The following is a 27766-nucleotide window of genomic DNA, read 5'->3' on the forward strand; positions in this document are numbered from 1 at the left end:
CAGATTATCATCGTTTAGCGAGGCACCACTGTATTGCCTTTTAAGACTAATGATTTTAACAAGAACACATCCCTTTCAAAAACGCTGTTTTCCCAAAGCAGGATGTTCCCCTCTGGCTCACTTTGAGAGTGATGATTTTGCTGTTCACCCATAAGTTCTAATGCATGCCTTTACCAACGCTGGGCACTCACTTCCAAGGGCCAACCTAATGTGAGACAGAATTCATGAATGTCTTTTCCCTCCATTCTGTTTCTCCTCAACAAGACAGCATGAGGAAGGAGTGGGGCTGAGGAGAGGGATGAAAACAGGGTGTGAGCAGGGAAAACACGTGCCTGTAGATTTTTTTTTCTTAATGTGCACAGATTGAATCAACTTGTGATTCATTTCAGAATTCATGGTGAGACTGTTTAATCAGGGATCTGGTCAACAGAAGCTTCCCCTGTTTTATATTAGCCTGAGGAGGGAGCAGGGAGTGGCAGAAATGCCCAGTGACTTATTAATTGAATTTTCAGGTTTTTAAAAGGGCTTAAAACACACATGATGTGGAGATCGGCAATCTGATGTTTCTGTTTTTTCCCCCTTGTCTGCAAACAGAGGGTAGTGATGTTTACGTGAATGCTGTTGTAGGAGGTTCTAATTCAGAACACAGAAACAGTGTTATATGGGAAAGAGCAGTATAGTGGCAAATGTTCAAGAGTCAACGCTCACCCTGACCGTGTCCATAAAGATGTCTCCGCCTGCCCCCAAATCCTAACAATCTAGGCACCTGTGTTGAACCTTATCAACACATTGATTCCAGTGGTTCTTGTCTGCTTGCAATCAAGCCTTTTGTAAAGCTAACGTGTCTTAGCTGCCTATCCAAGAGACAGCCACCCCAACATGCCTTGAATGCAACAGAATTCCTCTTCCTGCCATTTCCTCCTTCCCCCCTCCTCTTTGCCTTCCTTTCCTTTCCATTCCTCTTCTCGTTCCTGTCTGCTGGAGGATGGACATCAACAGATTGGCTGGATAGCTCAGTGGTTTACTTCTTTGACTGCAGAGCCAAAGGTTAGGAGTTTGATTCCCCCACTGGGACTCCTTGACAAGGGCTGGACCCAATGATCCATACAGTGCCTTCCAGCTCTGCAGTTCAAAAGTTATTATTTTTATATATTATAACTATCTTGATTTTGGATCTGGTAGCTCTCAACCGAGGTTCTGTTTTGCATCCAGACCAGTTCCCAGGTTTTACAATGTACTAACTCAACACTATGATTTCACCTTTGACTCCCAAATATCTGAGGATTTCAAATGTCTTTCAATAGCGGGCATTATACTGCTTTCTGAACCCACTGCTGCCTTCCTGGTCTTTTTCTAAACTTTAAGAGAACTCATAGATCTTCTCTGCTTTTTCTATTTCTGTTTGTTGCTTAGACCACCATTTTAGTTGGGCTTTCTTCATATCCCTTGTTACCCCTATCTATACCATTGCTTCAGCAGAAATCTGAGCCTCCGTGTTTCTTCAAGGTGTAAAGGCGAGATTTTTTATTACAGAGCTACCCAGATCTAATTTTTTTTGGGGGGGGGGGGTCAGGAACTAGTTTTGTACATACTCAGCTGTCATGGAAGCAGGCAGACTAGCAATGCACATAGCTGAGCCTCGTACTACAGTGGTTAAATTGGTGTACTGCAGTGAAAACTCTGCTCACAACCTGGTTCAATCCCAGCGGATTCAAGTAGCAGGCTCAAGCTTAATTCAGCCTTCCATCCTTCAATAAAACGAATACACAGCTTGCTGGTGGGTGGAAAATGAGTAATAATGATATTGTAAACCGCCCAGAGAGTGTTTTAAACACTATGGGGTGGTATATAAGCAGAACACCGTATACGGAACATTATTTATAAACCTTAATTGTGACTTTTTGAGGATGATCCCAGTTTTCTGTTCTCATTTCCCTTTTGTTCCTCAATCTTTTACTCTGACAGGGAGGAAATCTACCAGTGCTGGTATTCTTTCACAATGGCCTAAGTAATGCTGGTGACCAAATGAGAACAGTCATTGATGGATCCTATTTAGCTGGAGTTGGCAATCTTATTGTTGTAACTGCGAATTATCGGGTTGGAGTTTTCGGCTTCCTTAGCACTGGTAAGTCATTGCTGTTATTGAACTTTTAAAAGTCATGGATATAACTGGGTCTTTCTGGATGATAGAGCTCATGAAGGATGTATATAGCATATTTAAGGATGTAGAAAGTACTCAAATTTTCTTATTTTTGACCAAAAAGTGTGTGTTGAGGCACTAAGAAGCTCCATCAAAACCAAAAGAAAACAAAACACGCAACAGAAATTGTCAGCCTCTGGGAGTGTTTTCATTCCTGCACCTTTTTAGCAGCAGCAGTACAGAAGGAGCCCCTTATCTGTGGGATCAGTATCCACTGATTCACTTATACACAGTCTGAAAATATTAAAAATATTAAAGGGGAAAAATCCTATAAATGTATATTTCTAACTATGAAATTACTAGAACTGGCCGCTAGAGGGAGCCAGAGATCAAGGGGTGTATAATATAATTATTAAAATAGTGTTCGCTATAACATTTATTTTTCATCATCCAAGAGGGGGACTCGGCACCAGTCTCCTGTAGATACATGATCCTGCCGTGTTAACAAAGAAGTGTGGTTTGCACAAAAAAACTAGTATTTCATATTAAAATCAATACACAAGGCTTTTTTGGGGGGTGGGTGGGTAACAAACCTGCTGTGAAAGTTTTGCAAAAAAAGGGGACAGTGAAAGAAAGAAAGAAAGAAAGAAAGAAAGAAAGAAAGAAAGAAAGAAAGAAAGAAAGAAAGAAAGAAAGAAAGAAAGAAAGAAAGAAAGAAAGAAAGACAGTCTAACAATGTGAAAAATGCACAGAAACTCTTGTTCTCTTACCCACAGGGAGAAAACCTCTGAAAGTTTTATTTCATGCCTGAAGAAATAAAATAAACTAAGATTTATCCTTCTTGCTTTTTAACAAGCATGGTGAATATTTTCTTGTTTTCATCCTGTATTGAAGTAGGATGAACACAAATGTGTTGCCAGATGGAGATATTCTGCTGACTGAGCAAGGGGATGCGGTCTGCATTGACTGTCGGTTTTCTTTTCAGCCCTGGCTACCTAAGAAAACCAGGGAAAGTTAGATGTCTCTCGTAGCTCTTCCTTCAACACCTTGCTGCCACTTCCTCGCCTCCCACTCCTGATTGCTTCCTTCTCCTAAACAATGCAATTCCCTCAGAGATTTGTGTTTCAATGAACAGACTTGCAAATTAAGTCCACGTTCGCCTTCCAAGGACCGAGGAGACCATTTTGATTTCCTATAATGATCTGGATTCATGCCCCGAGTCCTCAGGGACTCTGAGCATCCTAGAATACTGGATTCTGGAAATAGTCAAGGTGACTGGCAGTTACTGAAGTTACTAAAACTAGCCTCGTGGTGCAGGGGTTAAACTGCAGTATTACAGTCAAGCCTCTGCTCCTAACAAGTTTTATCCTGATGGATTCAGGTAGCTAACTCAGGGTTATTTTGCGACATGGGAGCCTTCAGAACACATAGCTTAGTCCATGTGTACTGAATGGCCATTTTCTCTACTTCTTCAAGTTCTTCTGAAGTATTTCTTAATCCTCTTATTTACATCACGTTCCGAGCATTCTTCTTAAAAATAATACAGCAGGTGATGAACCCATACAAAATGCACTATATGAAAATAATCTCTCTAATGTGCCTTCACAAACACACACACACACACACACACACACACATTAATAAACAGAAGCTACAACATTTTGTCCCAATGGTGGCTTGAAATTTCATCAAATAATTCATAGAATAATGGTGTTGGAAGGGGCTTTGCTCAAGGTAGAGATCCAAATCAAAGCAGGTCTGATAGATAGATAGATAGATAGATAGATAGATAGATAGATAGATAGATAGATAGATAGATAGATAGATAGATAGATAGATAGATAGATAGATAGATAGATAGATAGATAGATAGATAGATAGACAGACAGACAGACAGACAGACAGACAGATAGATAGATAGATAGATAGATCTGTAGTTCTTAGATAGATAGACAGACAGACGGACGGACGGACGGACGGACGGACGGACGGACGGACGGACGGACAGACAGACAGACAGACAGACAGACAGACAGACAGACAGACAGACAGATGGTTGTCCAATTTCCTATTGAATGCCTCCAGCGCTGGAGCACTCTGAGGTTGAAATTTGCTGAGGTTCTTTAGATTTATGATTTTCTCTTTCTTTTATGGAGGGGAGGGCCATGTGAGCCAAAGGCTGCTTTGTGCCGACCCTCCATCATTAATGCACACCCATCTATCTTATTTTCCTAAATTCTGCCTTACTTTCTGCTTGCTCCTAGCAGGTCGAGCCAGTTTGCTTCTGGTTCACCATGAGTCAGTTCCCTTGTCACAACACTGCCTGGAAAACCTACATTTTTGTACCGCAGTCCCCTGCATTCTCCAAACCAGGGTGGCTTAGGTTCAGTGATCCATCCTGTCTGGGAGATGCTGGACTCCCATGTAGTCCAAAACTCCTTCTCAAATTCTGAATTGGGACCACTTGCTATCCCTCTGAAATAATTCGGAATGTAGGAACCTGCCTTGATTTGAATCAAGGATGCTCCCAGATGAAATCACATTGTACTTCTTGACAAAACCCAAAAATAAGCCCCACTTAAGTGAAACCCTGCCCTCCACCCTTCTGCAGCAACCAGAAGAAGATGAAAGGACTGTAAAATAAAACATCCCCTGAAAATAAGCCCGAATATTTTCAGGGAAACAGGGTAGTAATGGTCAATTACATGCTTTCCCCATTGTAAAAACCAGATGCACGTCCCCTAGTCTATGCTGGTTGTAATCACATTGTAAAAATCAGCACTAACTATATGGAACATGAATCTCATATACATCATGTGTCCAAAAGACTAAATGAAAACTGGCATACTGTAGCAGAAGCTGATGAAAGGGAGACAAGTACATATACCATATCATTCCTGTGGCTGCACGAAAATCCAGGCTGTGTTACATTGCCTAAGTATAGAGTTAAGAGCCTAAATGTGTACTCCTGCTTTAGCATCTTGGTCTAAAAGTAGCATAATAGCAAGGTTACTCCAAAAGATCAGTTTTCCTTGTAATAAAAAAGTGCACCTTTTATTGCAGGGTGATAATTACGGTGCTTCTGTTCTGATGAAAGTTGCAATATATATCCAAGTCTGTCATTTGTACTCGAGTCCTGTAGCTCAATGTCTGGGCTGGAAGCTTCCAATCTAGAGCTGGAATACTCTGAAGTCCATAGCAGTGGGATGTTTTCATTAGGTCAACCAAACGAGCACAGAAAATGGCGCAGCAGGTTGCATGGAGAAACAGAACCCTGTCTTAAAGTCATAGTGGCTGTGTGATAGCCTAAGGCAGAATGGTGGAGAATAGTGTTATAAATATTCAATAGGCTCTGGCAGCAGAGTGCGATGTGTTATGTAGCCTGTTGGACTCCGATTGAAAAATCCAGGTTCAGTTCTTCAGCTGGTCGGGTAGGACGTTCTCCCCAGAGTTGCTATGTGTAGGAGCTAGCGGTCCTGCCATTGTTCAGGTGGATAGGTAGGTAGGTAGGTAGGTAGGTAGGTAGGTAGGTAGGTAGGTAGGTAGGTAGGTAGGTAGGTAGGTAGGCAGACAGACAGACAGACAGACAGACAGACAGACAGACAGACAGACAGACAGACAGACAGATAGATAGATAGATAGATAGATAGATAGATAGATAGATAGATAGATAGATAGATAGATAGATAGATAGATAGATAGATAGATAGATAGATAGATAGATAGATACCATATTTTTCCTTTTATAACATGCCCCATTTATAAGACACACACACCCACTTTTCTAACTCCCAAATTAAGAAAACTTAGCTTCGAGGATTCAGCCTCTGGGCTCAGAATGCTTGGACATTAGGAGTCCCTGTTGAATCTGAACCTACAGGCTCCGCCTCCAGTGAGGTGTGTTCCAATTGGTTTGTACAGCATCAGCTAACATCAGTTCCATAAGGCTCATGAGTGGAGGAAACTAAGTCTCCTTACTGTAGGAAGCTAAGGCTCGTGACTGAAGGAAGACTGTTTACAGAGGCAAGGTGTGGCCCGTTTTGTTCCCTCCGTGTTCTCAGCTTACTTCGGTGTAAAAGATGCCCCTCAATTTTTAGTGTAACGATTTTAGGAAAAAGTAGTGTCTTATACATGGAAAAATACGGTAAATAGGTATATGTTCGCCAATGGGTGTTTCACCCATTCTGGCCTTTACAAACCATAGTTGCTTTTCTCTGCTCTAAGCACCAGCATACCATATTTTTGATTCCCTCTCATCCTCATTCTCTCTCTCTCTGTCTCTCTTGGGACAGGGACCAGTGTAGCAAAAGGGAACTGGGGTCTTCTGGACCAGGAAGCAGTTCTGAAGTGGACTCAGCAAAACATTGCAAGTTTGGGAGGAGACCCAGATCGGATTTCGGTGGCAGCTGATGGCAGCGGAGCGGATGTCACCAGCCTTCACCTCCTTGCCGGGGGTGCGGATCCTGCACTCTTCAAAAGGATGCTGCTCATGGTGAGTCCCGTTCCTTCTAGGCTGCAACCACAGCTGAAGTCAGAATACAGCCACCCGAATCCTCACTCCTTAACTTCTCTCAAAAGTAACATTTTTAGAGGCATGAGGAAGATACCAGATAGTCATTATCTGCTCCTTCTTTTTGTTTTAAAATATTTTATTATTTGTAAATTTTTGTACATTTTTTATACATTATTTTTGTTCAGCTTCACCCACGGGTCGTACGCTGTTTTTTTTAAATGCATATTTTACACCGGCTTCAACCCTATAAATAAGTTTATATACATATTTGGCACAGAACTGAAATGATAACAGATAGACACTCAACTGCTCCTAAGTTAGGCAGATCTACAGGCCTAGCAAAATCTGGACTGTGTTACTGTGTGGAATATTCCAACTTTAGAAAAGAAACGTACTGTCTTTATAGGAAGCACATTCAGAGTGAAAGAGAATGAAATAACGTAAGCTATCCATCTGGCTCTGTAAGTTTTCTGTTGTAATGGAACCTTTTATGTGGGCAATCTTTTTCTTTTCTTTTTTAAAATGTGATTCTTCCACCTCTAGTCTAAAAGCCGAAAAAAGACTCCTACGTTTGATTCCCCCCCACCCCCCGAGCATATAACTCTGCACCTGTTGATTTGTGCTGTGAAGTCTGTGTTTTGGAGCGATAAACACTGTCTGCTACATTTACTCATTCATCGCAATCTGTTCTGTGTGGGTTTTTAAAAATGTCTTTTAATTTACAGGCTATGCCTACTTCCGTGCACCTTAGGAGCTCTTAAGAATTTGCAAAGCCAGAGGTTTTTAGAGGGGAAAAGGGGCTCCAGACACATAGGCATCTGATCAACCACTTAGCTTTTAATGGGAAAGTTGCAGAGCAGCTGCATGGCATAAGCCCATGTGGGAATTATAATGTGGAAAAATAGCCATTTTTAATTAGATGATAATCTGTGGCAGTGTAGCCAGCGGGGGGTGTGGGGTAGGGATTGGAAATGTATTATTTAAAAGTAATTCATTCTCAATATTTGTTACAGTGTTTGCAAAGAAACCCTTTATTGGTACATGCCGAAGTTTTGAAAAGTAACTAAATACCCGACTAGTTATGCTGTTTATTCCACTTTCATTCCTTTCTATTATTCTTTAGGGGAACACTAGGTTTAAGAAGTAAATGGCAGGAAACTTAAAAGAAGTTCTTGTCAGGCTGTCTCTAAAAACCACTTAGTACCTCAAATATTGACATTTGATATCCTGAATAAGAATATTTGAAATATGACTCATTGCACAAGTAAAATAACTTAGTTCCTATTTGTTATCCTACTTTTGAAATGTAGCTTTTAAAATAACCTTGTGGCCCCAAAAGTAAGTTGGGCCCCACTTTTTATCTTACTTTAGAAATATAAGTTTATTACACCCTTTTTGTAAAGAGTAACTTTGGTTCCTAGTCATCTTTTTCTAAAGAGTAACTTTGGTTCCTAGTCATATTTCAACCTTACTATTGAAATATAACTTTGCCCCAAAAATAATTTATTAAAGGAACTGCATTACTCATAATTCATTATGTCCAAGCTCTGGCCCACGGATGCCGTTCTTCTGTAAACAAAGTCTGTTTTAGATTATCTGCTGTCTTCTCTCGGCAACTGCTTCACGAATGAAGTCTAGTTTTCAGACTGTTTCTGAAGATGTGTGTATTTCTGGGCTAGTATATGATGGTCGTATTTCCAAAAGCGCAATAATAATATTGTGGACACAGAATTTCTCAGTTCTTTCTTGGCTGATCAACCCTTCACCCCGCATTTTCTCAAGCTCTCAGTCTTCATGAAACATGAAAGCTGGTTGCGATGTGACCTCTCTCCGGTATATAACCGACTGGCTTTTTTTCTTCTTTCTCACATAAGAGGAGGAGTCATTTTCTCCAGTAAGAGCGAGATATGAGGCGATGCTATTCCGGAGCCCGTAGCTGAGGCCAGAGTCCTCCATTCCAAGCATGTCTACAATTTCATCGTCATCTTCCTTTGATCTTAAAGAAATGAAAGTAGAGGAAGTTGTTCAATGGTTTTGCTGTTGACACAAATTGAGCTTCATTGAGAGAAATGATACTTAGCAGTTTGGTTCAATGTTAAGCTGGAAGTGTATGAAATAATAGTTGGGGAAAAGACATGCCCATGAGGTTTTGTCTGTGACGTCTGTGGGTCAGTGTGGGCCTTTGCATTGGGCCACTGATGCTAGTCTTCTTGAAGGTCCACAGTCTCACATGGAGACCAAGTGGGAACCAGCACAAGGATTTGTATTCCCACCAGGCTGGGTATCAAATACATACCTGACAGCTGAAGATAAGCCCTGTCTTAATGCTAAAAGCACATGGACTTCATCTGTTCGTGCACAACCACATAGCAAGCCAGAGACTCACAAAGCAGAAAAAGGTCTTTCATGCCCTAGACACTGGGGACCTAACTTAGTTACAACCAACCATTTCTGAAATCAGGATGTGAGAGAAATGCTTACTGGAGCTCAATGGTTGCTTCTGTTTTTAAACAGTTTCAGATTTCCCCTGATAGTGATCGGATTCTGACTGAACACTGTGTAGTAGTCTCGAAGGCTTTCATGGCTGGGATCTGATGATTGTTGCAGGTTTTTCAGGGCTGTTTGGCCGTGTTCTTGAGGTTTTTCTTCCTAAAATTTCACCAGTCTCTGTGGCCGGCATCTTCAGAGGACAGGAATTAGAACTCTGTCTGTGCTCTGGTGTAGTTTTGTGGGATAGTTATTTAGCTGTGGGATCAGCTTTTTGTCCTTTTAAGGAGATTGGGTGATTATGGTGATGGAAGTGTTTTTTTGTTGTGGGTATATTGTTGTGATAAGAGGGAGAGATGATCTGCCTCTGTGATTGATGGGTGTCCAGCTAGACACAGGACAGATAATCTCTCCCTCTTACAACACAGGGACAGCTAATCTCTCCCCCTTGTCACAGCTATACACTCATAACAAAAAACACCCTGATCACCATAATCACCCAATCTCCTGAAAAGGAAAAAAAGCTGATCCCACAGCTACAAATACTCAACTATCCCACAAAACTGCACCAGAGCATAGAGTTGTGACTCCTGTCCTCTGAAGATGCCACCCACAGAGACTGGTAAAGCGTTAGGAAGAAAAACCTCAAGAACATGGCCAGACAGCCCGAAAAACCTATGAAAACCAACTATGTAGTACCTTTTAGAGTAATAGACAATAGGATTAATTTTGATGGATACACAGCCCTCATCTTTAAATGAAAGGAGTTATATTTTGCATGAAGAGGAATGTATACAAAAGCATGTGGTTGGAAATGGGATTATGAAGTGAAAGCAAACTTAAATACATATTTTGCAATGATAGTTTGAGTGACGTTGACTTCCTGACACTAGAGCCATAAGATTTTTTTTTTAGTTTCCCAATAGAGTAGTTATGGTGGCTGCAGTTCTTATTACAATTTAATCATAATTTAATTTGACTTAATGAACTTCCGTTAAATGGCATGTTGCGAATGTGGTCTTAGCACAAACCTTTACCACTGCTTCCACCACCTTACAGAATTAAATTCTATTCCACTTCTTTGCACACACGTTTGGTGTCAATCTTGTCCCCTCATCTGCGTCCTCAGAAGCAGTAGTAGTAGTAGTAGTAGTAATAATAATAATAATAATAATAATAATAATAATAATAATAACAACAACAACAACAGCAGCAGCAGCAGCAGCAGCAGCAGCAACAGCAACAGCAACAGCAACAACTTGGATACAGAACTCTGAATGTTGAAGTCCAAAAGCAGGTGTAGCAGAATGAATCCCAAGATTGTGTAAGGACTTAGAACAGACACATGGGAATTAAGGTATGAACAAGGAATAGGGTCAAATTTGTCCCACTGAGTAATATAGTTGAGTTGCAGAACTGGTGTTCTGTGGCTCCAGCATTTCGTGGCAGACTGAAATAACTGCTCAAGCAAATGGTACCTCTGCTTATCTTTCCACCTGAAGGTCTTGTTGCGCATCACCACAGGGGGGTCCTGGATCCGTCCTTCATTGCTGATAGTGTGCTGAGTGAGGCAGGGATTTGAGAGTACACAGCAGAGGCCATCGGCTACCTCTGAAGAAAGGAGCAAAGAGGAAACAAATCGTAAACCCATATTTTTTCCCTGCTGTTGCTGTATTTGTCTGTTGTTGTTTTTTTTACCTTTCTTTGATGCTGAGGACTGTGTATAATGAAGTCAATTTTGACTCATGGAGACCTTTCCTGGGGCTTTCTAGGTAGAAAATACTCAAAAGCGGTCGACCATTCCTTTCTTCTGGGGGTGTGCCATGGAACTATGTGCAGCTTGCCCAAGGCCACACAGTCTGGCTCTAGACCCAGGAGGCACAGTGGGGAATCGAACTCGGTTCATGCCTGATGTTCCCTTCCCCTGCCTCCTTGGGCAATGACCCACTCAGCAGTCAGAGCATGCTCCTCTGCTCCTCCTCTTTGGCTGTTCAGCCAGTCCCCGGCAGGAGCACGGGCTTCCCTGCCCCGCCTCCTTGTCTGATTGGGTGGTCAGCTAAGGAGGCAGAGCAGGGAAGCCCGTGTTCCTGCTGGAGACTGGTTGAACAGCCAAAGAGGAGTAGGGGAGGAACATACACAGGCTGCTAAGTGGGGGATCCAGCACAGGAGGTTGGGGAAGGTTTATACACATTTCTACTCCCAATCTCTGGCTCTAGAGCTAGATACCTAAACCACTGAGCTATCTCGGCCTTTAATTCCAATAATATTCAGGACAAGGTACAATCAAAACATCAACAATAGGAAAAATGTAGTTCATCACCACCACCAGTTCATACACTTGATAACAGGTAGAAAACCTCTTTGAAAACAGGGACAATTGTGTAAGTTTTAATCCCTCTCCCATAGCGCTAGAACACCAAGTCTTCCAATGAAGCTGAAGGATGGGGCACTTGGGACAGGTATGGAATAGTGGATGGGGTACTGGACTAGGATTCAGTAGAGCGGCGTTCAAGTCCCTGCTCAGCCATGGGAACATCCACTGATGTGGTGATTTTGTTTAGTCAGGGCGGTAAGGAAAAAGCTAGCTCCGCAAAAAAAAAAAAAAAAGAAAAAAGAAAAAAGAAAAAAAGATCAAAACCAGCTATAAAATTAGCTGCTGCTGATCGCCACATATCTTCTCCTGTTTCACATCCTCTACTGCATATTTGTAAAAAAAAGCAAACCATTCAAAGTGTTTAATGGAGGAGGGACTTATTATGCTGTCTTTTGGGCTGATGAAATTTCTATCCACAAATCCCCACAGTGACCATTGATCTTTATCTCATGCTAAATTCTGACATCCGTCTTCACATTCTTGCCTGCCTATACATTGCTAGCCGTGAGTTCTGAGAATTAATTTGGCTTTAGGCAAATGTTGTGGCTTCACACCATAGTGTGAGATACTGGCATTAATTGACAATGCTAGCAACGTGTTTCCTCTGCAGGCATTCTGTGGAAGACCTGGTCTTACACTCTTTCATTCTTATTGTGTTGAGGTGCTCATCTTGATGCACAGAACTGAACTTCTGAGGACCTGAAACCATATACAACAAACTTGTAGAGTATCATCCCTCTAGCTCAGGGCTTCCCAACCTTGGTGCCCAGATGTTCTTGGACAACAACTGTCAGAAATCCCGTCCAGTACAGCTGGTGGCGAAGGCTTCTGGGAGTTGTAGTCCAAGACCATCTGGGGACTGAAGGTTGGGAAGCACTGTTAGCTTATTCCAGATGGTTGATGTGCTGCTTGCAAAGATTCCCAAGATGTTGATGGTTAGGATGGCCACCTGAAATGGAGAACAGGGTTCCAGCAAGTGCACCTCGCATAACCCTTCACTCTTCCACGCAAATATTACAATAGTACAAATAGTACAATCCACTATTTTCATATGGCTGTCTTACGTATACTGTTAAAACCCACTGATTCAGTTGGTCCAGCCTGTTTAAGACCAACAAATGGATTTAACAATGCTACTTTTTTTTTGATGGAATGAATAATATTGTTTTAAAACTGCATTCTTAAGTGTTCTGACTGAAAATGTTCCAATTTTATGCTGTTGCTTCATCAGTTGTTTTTTCTTTAAAAATCAGGAAAAAAGGTAGTGAAAAAGTAACAAATACAGGAAGTGACATGTATTACCAGTTTCTCTAACACTGATATTAATTATGATGGAGATATTGTAATAAGTTACTTGTAAAAGGTAAATTTTAAAAGCTTCTTGTCCTCCTTTAAATCTTCTTCTTCTTCTTCTTCTTCTTCTTCTTCTTCTTCTTCTTCTTCTTCTTCTTCTTCTTCTTCTTCTTCTTCTTCTTCTTCTTATTCTTCTTCTTATTCTTATTCTTATTATTATTATTATTATTATTATTATTATTATTATTATTATTATTATTATTATTATTATTATTATTATTATTATTATTATTATTATTATTATTATTATTATTATTATTATTATTATTATTATCCCCCCCTCATAGTTATCAGGAAGGAGTAAATCCTGTCCCTTTAAATCTATAACTATTTCTACAGAGTGGTGTCCCATTTTCAGGATAATTAGATCTGCTAAAATAGATATTTGGCCCTCAAAAAGGACTTCTGTATATTGAATATGACATTGGGGACGATGACCTCCACTCACGCATGATAGGTCCAGTTCAAGAAATACAGGGATAGCAATCTAAAATTAAAGCAGAGTGACCTTGTGAGTGGATGTCACTGATCTTTTCTAAGTTCGGAAAGAAACTTATTTCGAATCCTATTTCGAACTTCTCTTACCAGAGTAGTGATTCACAAGGTCCTCAAGACATTGAAACGTATGCCCGGGAGAGATATAATACCAGTTATTTGGCAGGCGGCAGATTCTATAATGTTTCACATGTGCATGACGGACTGACAAGGAATAGGAGCCTGGAAAAAAAGAACAGAGAAAAGAAACCATGATTTAATTTATTTCATTCATGAAAGAAATCCGTGTGTAGTAACCTAAGAGAAAGAAGAGGGCATCCGCTGGATATGGAGAAATGTCACAAAAGCTGAGACATTTAAGATACCTTATAGACATTTCAGGCGAGCTTCGTCCCTGAATCCCTTTCTTTCATCATCTCATCTTTAAAGTAATGCTGGAGATGCTGTAGTGCTCCAAATTTCACTCTTCAGTTTCCTATTGACTGTGGTCCTCCTGGCCAGTGGTCAAGGATGGTGAAAATAATAGTTCACCAACCTAGTTCCTTAATCCTGCTCTAAAGAATCCTGGGGGTTCTTGTGTGAGAATTCCTTATCAGAGGACACTAACCCCCTCCACAATATTACAGGCTCTAGGATCCTTGTGGAGTGGGAATGATGGTTTACGTCTAAAGCCAAAGTAGAAGCAGGAAGATTTTTTCTTAAATACTCCTGTTTGTTAGCCAGTCTTCTAAGTGTTGTTGTTGTTATGTGCTGTCAAGTCACCTCCGATTTATGGTGACCCAATGAATGATCCGTCTCCAAAATGTTCGGTCCTCAACTGCTCTGCTCAGCTCTTGTAAACGCAAGCCTATGGCTTCCTTTAGGAACTCAGTCCATCTCAAATTTGGTCTTCCTCTTTTCCTGCTGCCTTCAATTATTTCCAACATTATTGTCTTCTCCAGAGAATCCTGCCTTCTCATGAGGTGCCCAAAGTAGGACAACCTCAGTTTCAACATTTTTGCCTCCAGAGAGAATTCAGGCATGATTTGATCTTGGACCCCCTTGTTCATCTTTCTGGCCATCCAGGGTATCCACAAAGCTCTCATCCAGCACCACATTTCAAAATAAATCATTTTTCCCCTGCCAGCTTTCTCAGAGATAAGATACTTAGAATCTAGATGTTACACTGATGGGGGAAAAGTAAAATATATCAGAAGAGGAGTGTGATGGCAAAATGTTCCACCAATGGTGACATGTACCCAATGACTTCTATTACACTTATAAGTGGCTGCTTAACAAAGACCAAGATCATCCACTTATAAGTGTAGTAGAAGTCATTGGGTATATGTCATTCTTGCTGGAGGTTTTTAATATCACAGCCGTCTTCTACTATTTGGATTTTTTCTTAATCAGCAGAACATCTGGGGGCTAGGTATACAGATCTCATCTCTGGTGACTTTTGATACATACATTAAGGTGCATTGCAAAGGAAGATTCTATAAAATAATTACAGCTAATTTTGCCCTCCTTGGCTTCATCAGAACCAGGGGTAGCAAACTTATTTTATTTTATTTTATTTTTTAATACTGCCTAACTAGTGGCAATGCCACTGCTCCAAGCAGCAAACAAATGGCATAATATATACATACGACAGTCACTGTCAAATTGAGATAGAACTGCGGGGGGGAGGGGGATATAAGCTATTAAAAATGGGTTTCTAAATGATGCAGCAACACTAAAAGAAAAGAAAGAGTACAAGATATTAAGTACAAGGTATAATATTAAAAGACACCTGCTTCTTGGGAGGAAAGCGATGACAAACCTCAACAGCATCTTAAAAAGCAGAGACATCACCTTGTCAACAAAAGTCCGAATAGACAAAGCTATGGTTTTTCCTGTAGTGATGTATGGAGGTGAGAGCTGGACCATAAATAAAGCTGGCCACCGAAGAATTGATGCTTTTGAATTGTGGTGCTGGAGGAGGCTCTTGAGAGTCCCCTGGACTGCAAGGAGAACAAACCTTTTTGAAGGAAATCAACCCTGAATGCTCACTGGAAGGACAGATCCTGAAGCTGAGGCTCCAGTACTTTGGCCATCTCATGAGAACAGAAGACTCCTTGGAAAAGCCCCTGATGTTGGGAAAGTGTGAAGGCAAGAGGAGAAGGGGACGATAGAGGATGAGATGGTTGGACAATGTCATCGAAGCTACCAACATGAATTTGGCCAAGCTCCAGGAGGCAGTGGAAGACAGGAAGGCCTGACGTGCTCTGGTCCATGGGGTCATGAAGAGTCGGACATGACTAAACGACTAAACAACAACAAAAATAATATAGAGACCTCTTTATCATTAATATGCTTAATACTAAGGTATGCCCTGACCTTTCATAGGGAAGGGATTTGAATCTCTTCTCTCCCAGCTCAGCTTAAACTCATAAAGATTTGGCCAATGATCATCCTTACTTTAACATGGAACACAGGTTTTTCCCTCTCTGTGTAGATGCAGTTATAGATGAATGCCTTTACCTATAAAAATAAGATACCAGCACTCCCATGTGGGAGGGTACTGCCATTTTGAAATGACAGTCTTCAACAATCCTTTAGAAACAGAATGGGAAATGCTGAGGATAGCTTGAGCAGCTGCCTCTGCTGTGCAGCAGGGCCGAGTAGCTGCTCATTGAGACAACAGTGGTGGAGGTAAAAACAAAAAAAATAATTAGTTCTTCTTCTCACCTTTTGTTGTTTCACTCTTCCGAATCATGAACGAACCAATCTTCGTATTGGGAAGCAGCAGCAGCTCTTCAGCTTTTTCTCTTCCTAAGCCTTCAAATAACCAGCTGCAGAGGAAGAAGGAAGAGGAGATTAGAAATTATGCAACTAGGGAAAGGAAACTAGATGTGCACGTTATGACGAGGAGAGTTAGCATGGAAAGTACAATGCAATGAGCTTATGGAAATATTTTTCGCTTCTGGTAACTTAGGCTTCCCACCCACCTCGAAGCTGGAAAATTGCCAGTTATGAATTTCTAAAAGCATGTTTGTTCTCATGGGTATAGGAAGGGTGGGAGATATATATAGCACTCACTTGCCCTATACTGAATATATGTAGGGGAGGTGAGTTCTTCTGGAAAAAATGGTTGAGATAGTTTATATTCACGGGGAGGAATGGACATCACCAAGAGTGCAGGAAGGCAGATCTTGCCATGACTTACGTAATTCAGTTCCCTGTAGGAATTCAGGAATTCAGTACCCCTAGGAGCCTTGTGACACAGAGGTTAAACTGCAGTACTGAAGTCAAGACTCTGGTCATGACCTGCCTTTGATGCCAACAGGTTCAGGTAGCTGGTTCAAGATTGACTCAGTCTCCCATCCTTCCAATTTGAATATCCAGCTCGTGAGGCAATGTGTAGCCTACATAATTATGTGTGTAATCCACCCAGAGAGTGCTTGAAGCACTAAGGGGCGGTATATAAGCCGCACACTTTGCTTTGCTTTGATAGCCAGTTGCTTATGACTAGAGATATGCAGACTACAGACATACTGCTGAGTGAAGTGTGGGACTTGTAGTCCAAAAGCATAAGTCTGTGCACCTCTCTCTAAGAGATAGACACAGCTGGGGCTACTCTTTGACAGGGAAATCTATCTCCTCCTTGTCCCCATTGAGCCCAGAGGCTGGGATGCAAAACAGATTTTGTCACCTCACTGTCCCAGGATATAGGATACTTGTTCTCAGCAGATTGCACTGGGATGTCAGCAACAGTAGTGTTGTTATGTCAGGGCTTGCAGGAGTAAAGTACGTTGATCTTTTGATGACTAGGGTCAACCCCATCATCTCCTCTTCCCAGTTCTCCCTGCACCCTCTTAATTGACCTGCCTATTCTTTGAGTTACAAGGCAGTAAAAGATGGGTAGCTGGAGGGAAAAAGAAGGTTGCTAACCACTGTTAGGCTTAATCCGAATGCATGAAAAGGGGAAGAGGTTTGTGTGTGGAGAGCAACAGTCAGAGGGTTGAGTCTCCTCTGCAGGTTAGAACCTCTCCACAGAGTACAAAGCCCAGATTTTTGAGAGGAGAGGCATAATATGCAGGGCCTCCATTTGATTACAGGCTATTGCTCTGCACACAGGGAGAAGACAACAGAGGGAAGGTGGTCCCAGGGACCAATGACATAAATCCCAGCATAATCCATCCTGTCCCCAGGTAGATCCTACCTCCACCTTTTTGGTTCCCTGTCAGGGATTACTCTTTTTTTTTTAGGTGTGGGTAGAATCATAGTTTGGTTTGGTTCCAATGAGTGTGATTGCTGGGACTGAACCAAAGCAGATGACTTGCCACTTTCAACTGCCTATTTACTTTCAGTTTCACACTATTATTAAGTGATTTAAGTAGACAGCTTAGCGACTTAACGATATTGAGAAATTAAAAACCTTTTCTGTTCTTCCATGGATGGGAAAGGGAGGGAGCAAAGGGTTTTATTTTAAGCCAAGTTAGGGCAGCGCTGATGCGTTACACCTCTTAGAAAAAAACAAGAAAAACGAATTGAAAGCTTCCTTACAGAAGGAGGCAAAGACAGAAGGAAGTTTTCTTTCTTTTTTCTTTCCCTTTAAAGAAGGCAGGTTAAACAGGGTCACTTCAGATGCAAGTGCTCACGTGGCATGCAAACTGCATGATTCTCAGCAAATATGAAATATGAGGGCACAAACAGATTGGTATGAACATTTAATTCTCTCTCTCTCTGTGTGTGTGTGTGTGTGTGTGTGTGTGTGTGTGCATATGCAAATAAATACTTGGACGTTCCTTACCCGTGGTAAACTTTTGCTACATATTTTTCTGGGATATAACTTTCATGACCTGTAGTGAGGGAACGGGCTCTCCACCAGCCTCCTTCACTGTAAAAACAAAAGGAGAAAATAGTTTAAAAATGAACATTGTAGCCTGCTTCATCACAGTGATCAGGCCTATGTACTGGCTGTCCAGTTCAATCTGTGTCCAAATAAATATACACAGAATGAGACTAAATTTTCCCTGGTATACATTTGGATGTACTCCTGCTCGGTTCATGTCTGTCTCTATGCAGGTATATCTGCAAATATCTTGGGGGAAACCCCTTATAGATGTAGGGGGTAGAAAGGCTGGGTCATGGACCCAGCTGAACTTCACCAGGTCCCAGAAGCAGTTTTATAAGGCAGTCGCAAGGAAGGGAGTGAGGGAGGAAATTTAAAAGGGTAAGGGACATAGTCCTCTTTGAATCCTATTTCAAAGGGCAGTGTAGGAAGCCTGCCCTTCCTTCACCCCACCTTGGATTTTACCTCACCCTCTCTCTTTTTCAGCCCTCTCTTCTTGCATCTGTCAGAATAGCAAATAGGTTTATTTCCGTTGAGGGGGGAAAAGTGGGGTGACCCACCCAACTTAAAATATAACCATGCCGTCTGTGAATCCTAAGAAACATGTGCAAGAGGAAAGTGATCATCAGTGAAATTACTAGACTTCCTCTTTCCCCAGAGTATTTAAAAAAACAAAACAAAACCCTCAGCTGTACAGTTATCGAGACTTCTGGTTTCCAGATGAGGTAATCATCCTACTCCACCCCCATTCATGGTATTCTAGCCGCTCCTCTGGCTGTTGTGTCTGCTACAAAATGGCGGCCGTCTCTCCTGAAACTGGAAAATGCACACGTCCGTTCTGAAAAGATTTTCTTCTTCCTCTGCAATATTTTAGGGTGCTCATTGTGTTTTTTAACTATTACTTTTACTTTACTTTTATTTGATTTATACCCTGCCCCCCCCCCGAGACAAAGTCTACTCGGGGCGGCTAAATATTATTATTTATTTAGTCTGTTCAGCTGTTTCTAGTATAGGAATTATTTAACATCCTGTGTCAGGGATAAAAATTTGGTAGTCCATAGCCAGGTGCAACATCTAGCACATTCCCCCCCCCTCTGGGCCCTAATAGACTCCCTTCCCTCTGCTGAGTGTGGAGAAAAAACACACAATAATTTCCATTCTTGTTAGTCTCTCCTCTTATTCAAGTTTCTTTTTTAATTTTAATTTTAATTTTGATTTTTTATTCCCCCCCACCAAAAATCAGTGGCATATTGGTTTCTACTGTTTTTTTTCCATCCCCCCTCTGCCCCTTTTAAGGGTTGGGAGGTCACATCTCACAGGTCCTCAGAGTTTGCCCATGTCTGTACTAGATCAACAGATGAGCTTTCTTGCATATTGAAAGACCTTTGGTGATGCACTTTCCCTCTAGGCCAGTGGTTTCCAGCCTTGGGTCACCAGATGTTTTTGGACTACATCGCTCCCAGAAATACTGGCCGACATAATGAATGAAGGCTTCTGGGAGGTTTTGTCCAAGAACATCTGGGGATGCAAAGTTGGGAATAGAGGTAGGCTTGAATTTAAAAAATAATCACCAAATTTGTTCAAAAACGGCTAATTTGTTAATTCATATTTATACGAATCAATGCCCCCAACGAATACAAATCAATGAATTTTTAGTGATGTTTGATTTGTCAATATGTTGGGCTATAAAATGGCTCCTAGAGAAACCAAAATGATTCTCCTCTATAATTCCTCCAAGTTTGTTGAAGATTGGGTTTCCCCTAGCCAGTTGCTAAAGGGCACTTTCTTGCTTGTGTTAGGTGGCAAGTATTTTACAATACAATACAATCTTTATTTGCGGTCTCCGACCCATTAAAGCAAGTATTTTAAAAAAACTGTGCCACCATAGAATCATAACAGGAATAAAAACTTTCCATGAAGTATTGACTTTCATGCTTGCCAGTAAGTGTGCAACAATTAAAGGAGAGCAGAAATGTATTTTGCCATTAGACCCTTCTGTTAAAAAGACAAACATGTATTATTATTGGTAATAGTCGTTATTGGTAATTCATTGCAAAACTCAGAATCATGCAAAACACTTTGTATCCCATTTATTTATTCAGCACTTGGTGCTGGGTCTGTCCATTAGTGACCTCCTCCTTTTCTTCTTGAGACAAGGGAGAGATGGAGTGTTTATTGAAAATAGTGTGTATGTTATGTGCCATCAAGTTGTTGTTTTTGTTTAATTGTTAAGTTGTGTCCGACTCTTCGTGACCCCATGGACCAGAGCACACCAGGTCCTCCTGTCTTTACCTTACGAGCCTTAGCTAGAAAGCAACGTTAAGGTAGCAAAATAATGCCAGCACAAAACAGCTAGTTTTGAAGTTCTCTCATTCTCTAAATATATGTAACCTTAATCCAGTGAAAATGAAAATTATGGAACAGGGCTTTTAAAGTTGCTCCTCAAATCAATGCGTATTTTCTTTCAGATAAGTTTTTAAAAGCAGTATACTTACTCCGATATGACACGTAGTTTTTCTCCGAGTTGAAATATAGGCGGGCTTATATCTGGTGTCGGATAATCATCAAGAACAGCAAGAAAATCACTTCTTTGGCCTAAAAAAATTATGAGGAAGTATTAATGTTATACAATGCGCAGTGGGCTGCAGATGGATCAACATATTCAGCAAAAGTCTGCGCTAGTCACTGACAGAATGCGTTGACAGTGATACCAACACTAGACCATCTGACGTTGTGTTGAATCCAGCCTTCCAAGCCTAAGGCTGTTGGAAATTATTTAGGACACTTGTCACCCTGGCCTAAATTAGGGAAAACATGGTGTCCATGTCTCTGGGCTGGAAGAGATTTAGATCTGTTTCTGCCAACTAATTGTAGCCAGCACAATGATTAGTCAAGCATGCATTAATTCAAGAGTTGTAAATCATGCAACACTATTTAGTAGTGGCTTGGGAATTTTAGCAACAAGAACTGTTGCCCACTTCTAATTCTAGCTGAAACATTATCCTGGGTGGTTATATTCTAATCCAAAGGTAGCATGCTTATTTCATTGTGTCACATAAATGGCACATCTTTCTCTTGCCCGGGGTACGAAAATAGATTGAGACTTTAAAAATAGTACCAAAAGAAAACAGAAAACCACAGGAAGTCAGTAAAATCAAGGTCAGCTTCCTGTTCAGTTGGCTGGTAGGTTGGTTACCTCTTTTGGCTTAACTAGTTCAATGTAGCGGCAGCTATTATTAGTGTGTGTTTACACGCCATGTTTTTTCATATATATATATATATATTTTCCTCATGGGGAACTGAGAAGAGAAAAAGATCCCACAATGGGGATGGGTGTGGGTGGAGGCCATTGTGCAGAGTTTTGGATTTGGCTACTGATGCTGCCTTCCTCTCTTGACGTTCTAGGGCAGAGGTTCCCAACCTTGAGTAACCCAGGTGTTCTTGGACTGCAGTTCCCAGAAACCTTCACTACCAGCTGTCCTGACTGGGCTTTCTGGGAGTTGTAGTCCACTTGGATTACCTAAGGTTCGGAATCACTGCTCCATAGGTATGTCAGACTGACAGTTGCACCATCCTCAACAATCTGGCCGAAAATGGTGGAATCTACAGAAAAACAAACTTGGAGAGCACCAGACTGGGAAAGGCTGATTTAAAGAAACTGTTGTGGGTAGATTGAGAACAAGCTTTTCAAGGCAATTTGGTGGGTTGATGTCACTGACAACTGACAATACTGGACTTCTAGTCTAATTTGTACATCTTGCTGTGCTGAGCAACTCCATAGCTCAATATTATGGAGAAGAGAGAATTAAACAGAATTCTGTTAAACCCTGTTATCCCTGGTAAAAGGACTTGGAGCAATGGAGCTGGTGGAAGGATAGGCTTCCATAAAGTCCTTCAGAGGCAAGACTTGCCCACTGCACTAGGTTTTGCAATGGGTGGCACCTGTGAGACATGAATCTGTGTGATAAGGGTGATGGCTTTGGTTTACACCGGTGTTAAGGAATCTTTGACCCTCAAGATGTTTTAGAGGAGAGTTCCTGCCATCTCTTACCACTGGCCATGCTGGCTCAGGCTTCTTGGTTTTGGTCTCTGGAACATCTGGTGGGCCTAAGCTTTCCCAGCCCTAGTTTTTGCAAAACATCTGAAGTGGAGCAGGAATGTGAACCTAGAACCCATTTCTGCTATGTGCTCAGTTTGTGTGTTGGGGTGTGGTGTGGATTGGCCATAATCCATGCAGGAACATCTCTACTTGTTTCAACACTTGCCATTCCCTGACGTAGCCAAGTGTCCTGCGTCACTAAACCCTGTTCCTTAGATGGCTATGGATTAACTCCAAGAGGCAGCCATCTTCTGAATTCTAATTGCTGGAGAGAGCAAAATTTGGACAAGGCTATGGATCTGGCGTCGTAACAGAAATGCTCAAGGAGCATCTGACTGGCCACCAAAGGATGCAAGATGCTGATCTAGCTATTCCTCTGGTCTAATCTTCTCAGGAGCTCCCAGTATGGATTTTAGCACAAACTGTGTTTGCTGCGCTCCCTTTTGCATTGCTTCCTTTTGAGACTGCATAAACCTCAAAATAATGTAGTTCCTGTTTTGTGACCTCCATTCGCATCATTTATTTGAAATGAGCACCGTTGCTTCATTTTCACAGTTAAGGTTCATTTCAGTTCAGCAGGGATCTGGGATATGTAACGATGCAACACAACATAAACGCTTCAAAACTGTCAATAGTCGGTTTGGCTCTCAGGTTGAATTAGGTGTGTTCCACAAGATCAGACCAAAAGAGCAAGTTAATGAGCTTTGCTAGATCCTGCCAACCTCTGGCGCCTGATCTCCTATGGAATCTGGGTAGACATCAGAGCCAACCAACCATAAGGCAGAGTAAGGCAGCTGTTGGATCACAAGTAGGCTGGCCCTTAGACAGAGGGTGGGACCAAATATTGGATATCATGAATCAGCAAATATTGGATATCATGAATGACCCTTCTGGGCATGCCACCTCGTGATCATGGAGTATAGCTCATATCAAGAGACTCTTGGGTTGTGGAGAACATTCATAGACAATATCCTAGTCCCCTTGGTTCTTTTCTCTTCTCTCCCTGAGATGTGACTTCTGAGAGACCCTGAGAAGGATCCTAAAACCTTGAACATAAAGGCCGGACTAGCAGTAAATGCAATAGACATTACATTTGCAAAATCTCCTATTCATCCTGTTCAATTTGGAATATAAGATAATCACTCCTTATTCAAGGGAGATTAGATTTTCTTTGAGGACTTCCCATTAGGTTCTCCTTCCCTTTTCTTTTTCCCTCTCTTTCAGCACTCCTTTAAGAATTCTGCAGTTTCTGAGCATGTGTAGGGTGAATCATGGAGTTGGAAGGGGCCTAAAAGGCCATCTAGTCCAACCCCCTGCTCAAGGCAGGAATCCAAATCAAAGCAGATCTGGCAGAGGGTTGTCTAAATTTCTCTTGAATGTCTCTAATGGTGGGGTGCCCACCACCTCTCAAGGTACAGTGGTGCCTCGCTAGACAGTTACCCCGCATGACAGGTTTTTCACTAGACATTGACTTTTTGTGATCGCTATAGCGATTCGCAAAACAGTGATTCCTATGGGGGAATTTCGCTGGACAATGTTTGGTCCCTGCTTCGCAAACCGATTTGCACTAGATGACAATTTTGGCAGCTCCCTTAGCGCTTGCAAAACAGGTGTTTTCGGGAGCTAAGCTTCGCAAGACAGCGATTTAAACAGCTAATCGGCGGTTCGCAACGCAGCTTTCCTATGGCCAATCTTCGCTAGACAACGATGATTCTTCCCCATTGGAACACATTAAACAGGTTTCAATGCATTCCAATGGGGAAATAAATGCTTTTCACTGGACAATGATTTAGCTAAACAGCGATTTCCGTGGAACAGATTATATATCTAAGGAGGGCATATATCTAAGTAAGCTGGCTGGATAGCTCGGTTGTTTCAGTATCTGGCTTCAGTTTTATTCCTGACTGTGCCTCCAGGAAGAACAGTCAGTCTGTCTGACCTTAGGCAAGATGCACAGTCCAGAGATACCCCCAGAAGAAGGGAATGGTGAACTTCCTCTGAGTATTTTCTACCTGGAAAACTCCAAAAAAGGTCACCACAAGCCAGAATTGACTTGACAGCACATGATTATTATTATATGTTGGTAGGCAGTTTAATGAGGCATACCATTCATGCATCTAGAATTAGTTCTTTAAAATTGGTGTTATCATTTTCTTATCCTTGCTGAAACCATAAGGCCTCAGTAACAACAAGCAGAAGCTTCTGGTCGTTTATCCGTCTCCTTCTTGTTTTCTCTAGCTCTTCCTTTCCTTTGGCTAGTACCTAGCTAAGCTCTTAGCTAAAATCCCAGAAGACAGTGGGAAATTGAGTTTGATGGGGCTTTTTTTCTGTGTCCAGCACGATGTGTTATATTGGAGCCAGGGAATGTTTTGTTTTTGAATTACAGCTCCCATAATCCTCCATCCAGCATTCCTATCGCTTCATTGCTTTTCATGGACTGCCTGCAGGCAGATCTGCAACAGATTTTGTATGTCTGCAGCCTTCTGAACTTCCTTGATGACTGCTGCAGCACGTAACAATGCTCTAATGGAATTGTGTTTTCAATTCGGATAACGGGTATTTTTATTCCTGGACATGGTCAGACATTAAGATGGTTCCCCTCCTCAGGGAACCAAGCTTTGAAAAGTTAGACGGTTGGACTATAATTCCCAGAATCCCTCTGGCCAGCATTCGCACTGGACATGTTGACTGGGAGACCATGGAAGTCATAGTCCAAACACGTAACGTTTCAGAATTCTGCTTCTAGGACCAGTAAGTCATCCCTTATGTATATCAGTTTTGTCTGATTTTAGGAGCAAAGCAGGGTGGGGCCTGCTGGGTACTTGGAAGTGTGACTAACAGATAACACCAGGAATCTTGAAGTAGGGCTTGCTTTGTTTGTTTGTTTGTTTGTTCATTTGTTCGTTTGTTAGTGCGTTCGTTTGTTAGTGCGTTCGTGCGTGCGTGCGTTTATTTATTTACCGCCCCATTAGTGCAATGGTTCCCAAACTGAGATCCTCAGATGTTCTTGGACTGCAATTCCCAGAAGCCTTCTCCACTTCTCGTGCTGGCCAGAATTTCTGAGTGCTGCAGTCCAAAAACATCTGGGGACCCAAGTTTGAGAACCACAGCATTAGCGCATATGCACTATTATGGCTAGGAAAGACTCTTGTCTAAAACCTGGATAGCTGCTGCCATCAGAGTTTGCGGAATTGGGCTAGAGGTGAACCGCCCAAAGTGGCCTTAGTTGCCAGATGGGCAATATATCAATTGAATGAATGAATGAATGAATGAATGAATGAATGAATGAATGAATGAATGAATGAATGAATGAATGAATGAATGAATGAATGAATGAATGAATGAACAGATGGACATGAGGACCACATTTTCAGCCATTATACCTGATGTTGGGAAAGTGTGAGGGCAAGAGGAGAAGGGGGCGACAGAGGACGAGATGGTTGGACCATGCCATCGAAGCTACCAACATGAATTTGAGCCAACTCCGGGAGGCAGTGGAAGACAGGAGGGCCTGGTGTGTTCTGGTCCATGGGGTCACGAAGAGTTGGACATGACTTCACAACTAAACAACAGCAACAAATCTAGGTGCACTACAGAATTTCAAGAGGTCATCTCCGCAGCTCATCCACCTACAGATAATCAACCTGAAGTTCCGTTTGAAAGGCAGAGATCAACAATTGGCTATCCTGACACTAGCCCCTAGCAACCAATATCTGAACACAGGTATACATTAACAATTCAGGAAGTTCATCCACCCTCTTCCCTTCTTGCCCCACCCTGCTTCCTTTTGACTTACAATTTTACTGTGCTTACCAGATTGCCAGGGTGTGCTGTTTATCTCAGGTGTGGCTTTCATCGTTCTCGCTGTGTTTCCCATCGTCCTTTTTTTCCTTCCTTTGAGGTGCAAACGTCAGCGCTAGCAAAGACAGGTGGCAGAAGTCTCGGGTTAGCACCTGTTCTCTTAACTCGGTTACAGCAGCTCATTTGATGCAAGAGAAAGAGGCGAAGAAAGCCGAGCATGTACTGTGCTTAGTGTGTGCTTAGTGTGTGTGTGTGTGTGTTTCAATCAAGTGTTTTGCATGCCTCTGAGAAGCGCTGGCACGTCTTAAAAATTTCACAGCCTTCCTGAAGTTGTCACAACAGTGGCAGAAAACCGCAGCTAGAAGTTGTTGCTAAGAATTGCTGCATGAAACAGTATTTTCCATCGATGCCATCATCACATAATAGGAAGTGTCAGTCAAATCTATGTATTATGCAGAGAAAGAGAGAGAGACAGAGAGAGAGAGAGCATAGACGTATATTGGCCAGTATCTTATTGAGCTTCCTCAAAAATTCCTGGAAGGTCCTGCCTATGGGAGCGCATCAATTGTGCATGCTTTGCCAATGTGCAAGTGGTGATCTCCTTGAAGAAGCCCTTCTCCGTGCTCAGGCAAAGTCAATAGTGGTGCAAATAGGATGGCCCAAAATTACTGCCCTGGCAGGGCCTTCTGCTCAGTGGAAGCTCAGTAGAATGCTTTTACTGACAAAGACAGACAGAGGTGGAGAACGAGAGGGTCCTCTTAAGAGTCATCATCATCATCATCATCATCATCATCATCATCATCATTATCATCTTAGAACTTTCTTAGGTACCAGGGACAAGAAACAGAGTGCACTGCAACTCAACTGAACCCAAACCAACACACACGGATGTGTGCGTGTTGCGCATGTACTCCAGCCTCTGTCTCCTACAACTAGTTTCCTTTCCCTGTTGTGGTTTTTTCCTGCTCTGTGCTTCCATTTTCCTCCATTTTCACAGAGGCCCAGTGCGGAATTAGACTCCCAACCAATATCTAAACCACTGAGCTATCCAGCAGTTCTACGTATAATTCTGCAGAGCTAGAAGGGACCTTAGGGATCACCAAGTCCAGCCCCTGTCAAGGAGGCACCGTGGGGAATTAAACTCCAAACCTCTGGCTTTGCAGTCAGAGACCTAAATCACATGCCCTGGCTTTATATGAACAGCCTGTTATGATCATTTCATCTGACAATAACTGTTGTTTCTTTCTGCCCCTATTGACTTTCAGCTACTATTTTTTCAGGCCTTGAGGGTCAAATTAGATGAAAAGCTCAGCACTTATTTGTAAGCAGTGCTCTCTTGAGTGTCAAAAGATGTTTATTTGTCACAGCACAGTTTTTCACACTTCACTGTTAGGGAATGTGCATTTCCTTTAATGTCTAGTTTGACCTGAGACTGTTGTGTGAAAGCAAGTTACCATTGCTGAGCATACCTCTTACCATAAACACTGCAGATATGTGTTTCATAAAACTGTCCAGACATTCCTACAGTTTAATTAATGTATTTGTCTTTCATTTCCCTTTCTTGCTAGCATGAAATTCCCTTTTAAATATGCAATTCCATGGAAAGGTAGTAAAAATTACATTGCAGTGAGGAGAAGGAAAGAGCTTTAAAATGGAGACCTGCCCTCAAAGAAAGGGAAATAAGAGAG

The 27766-nt window shown here is 41.9% G+C and overlaps 2 protein-coding genes across 2 annotated transcripts in view; one reads left to right on the forward strand and one right to left on the reverse strand.

Annotated features, from left to right (window-relative positions):
* Window positions 1-27766, forward strand: part of TG (thyroglobulin) — a 162476-nt gene that overhangs the window by 100867 nt on the left and 33843 nt on the right. The window contains exons 40-41 of the mRNA XM_078393094.1: window positions 1970-2125; window positions 6433-6632. Coding sequence (XP_078249220.1) covers window positions 1970-2125; window positions 6433-6632 — 356 coding nt within the window. The remainder of the gene's footprint in view (window positions 1-1969; window positions 2126-6432; window positions 6633-27766) is intronic.
* The window catches only part of SLA (Src like adaptor), a 29051-nt gene continuing 8056 nt past the window's right edge, over window positions 6772-27766 (reverse strand). The window contains exons 2-8 of the mRNA XM_020806416.3: window positions 26091-26193; window positions 20674-20773; window positions 18137-18223; window positions 16072-16175; window positions 13453-13584; window positions 10619-10751; window positions 6772-8649 (exon numbers count right to left, since the gene is read on the reverse strand). Of these exons, the coding sequence (XP_020662075.3) occupies window positions 8439-8649; window positions 10619-10751; window positions 13453-13584; window positions 16072-16175; window positions 18137-18223; window positions 20674-20773; window positions 26091-26154 (831 nt within the window). The 5' untranslated portion in view covers window positions 26155-26193 and the 3' untranslated portion in view covers window positions 6772-8438. The remainder of the gene's footprint in view (window positions 8650-10618; window positions 10752-13452; window positions 13585-16071; window positions 16176-18136; window positions 18224-20673; window positions 20774-26090; window positions 26194-27766) is intronic.

Source organism: Pogona vitticeps, chromosome 4 (genome assembly GCF_051106095.1).
Source record: "Pogona vitticeps strain Pit_001003342236 chromosome 4, PviZW2.1, whole genome shotgun sequence".
NCBI lineage: Eukaryota > Metazoa > Chordata > Lepidosauria > Squamata > Agamidae > Pogona > Pogona vitticeps.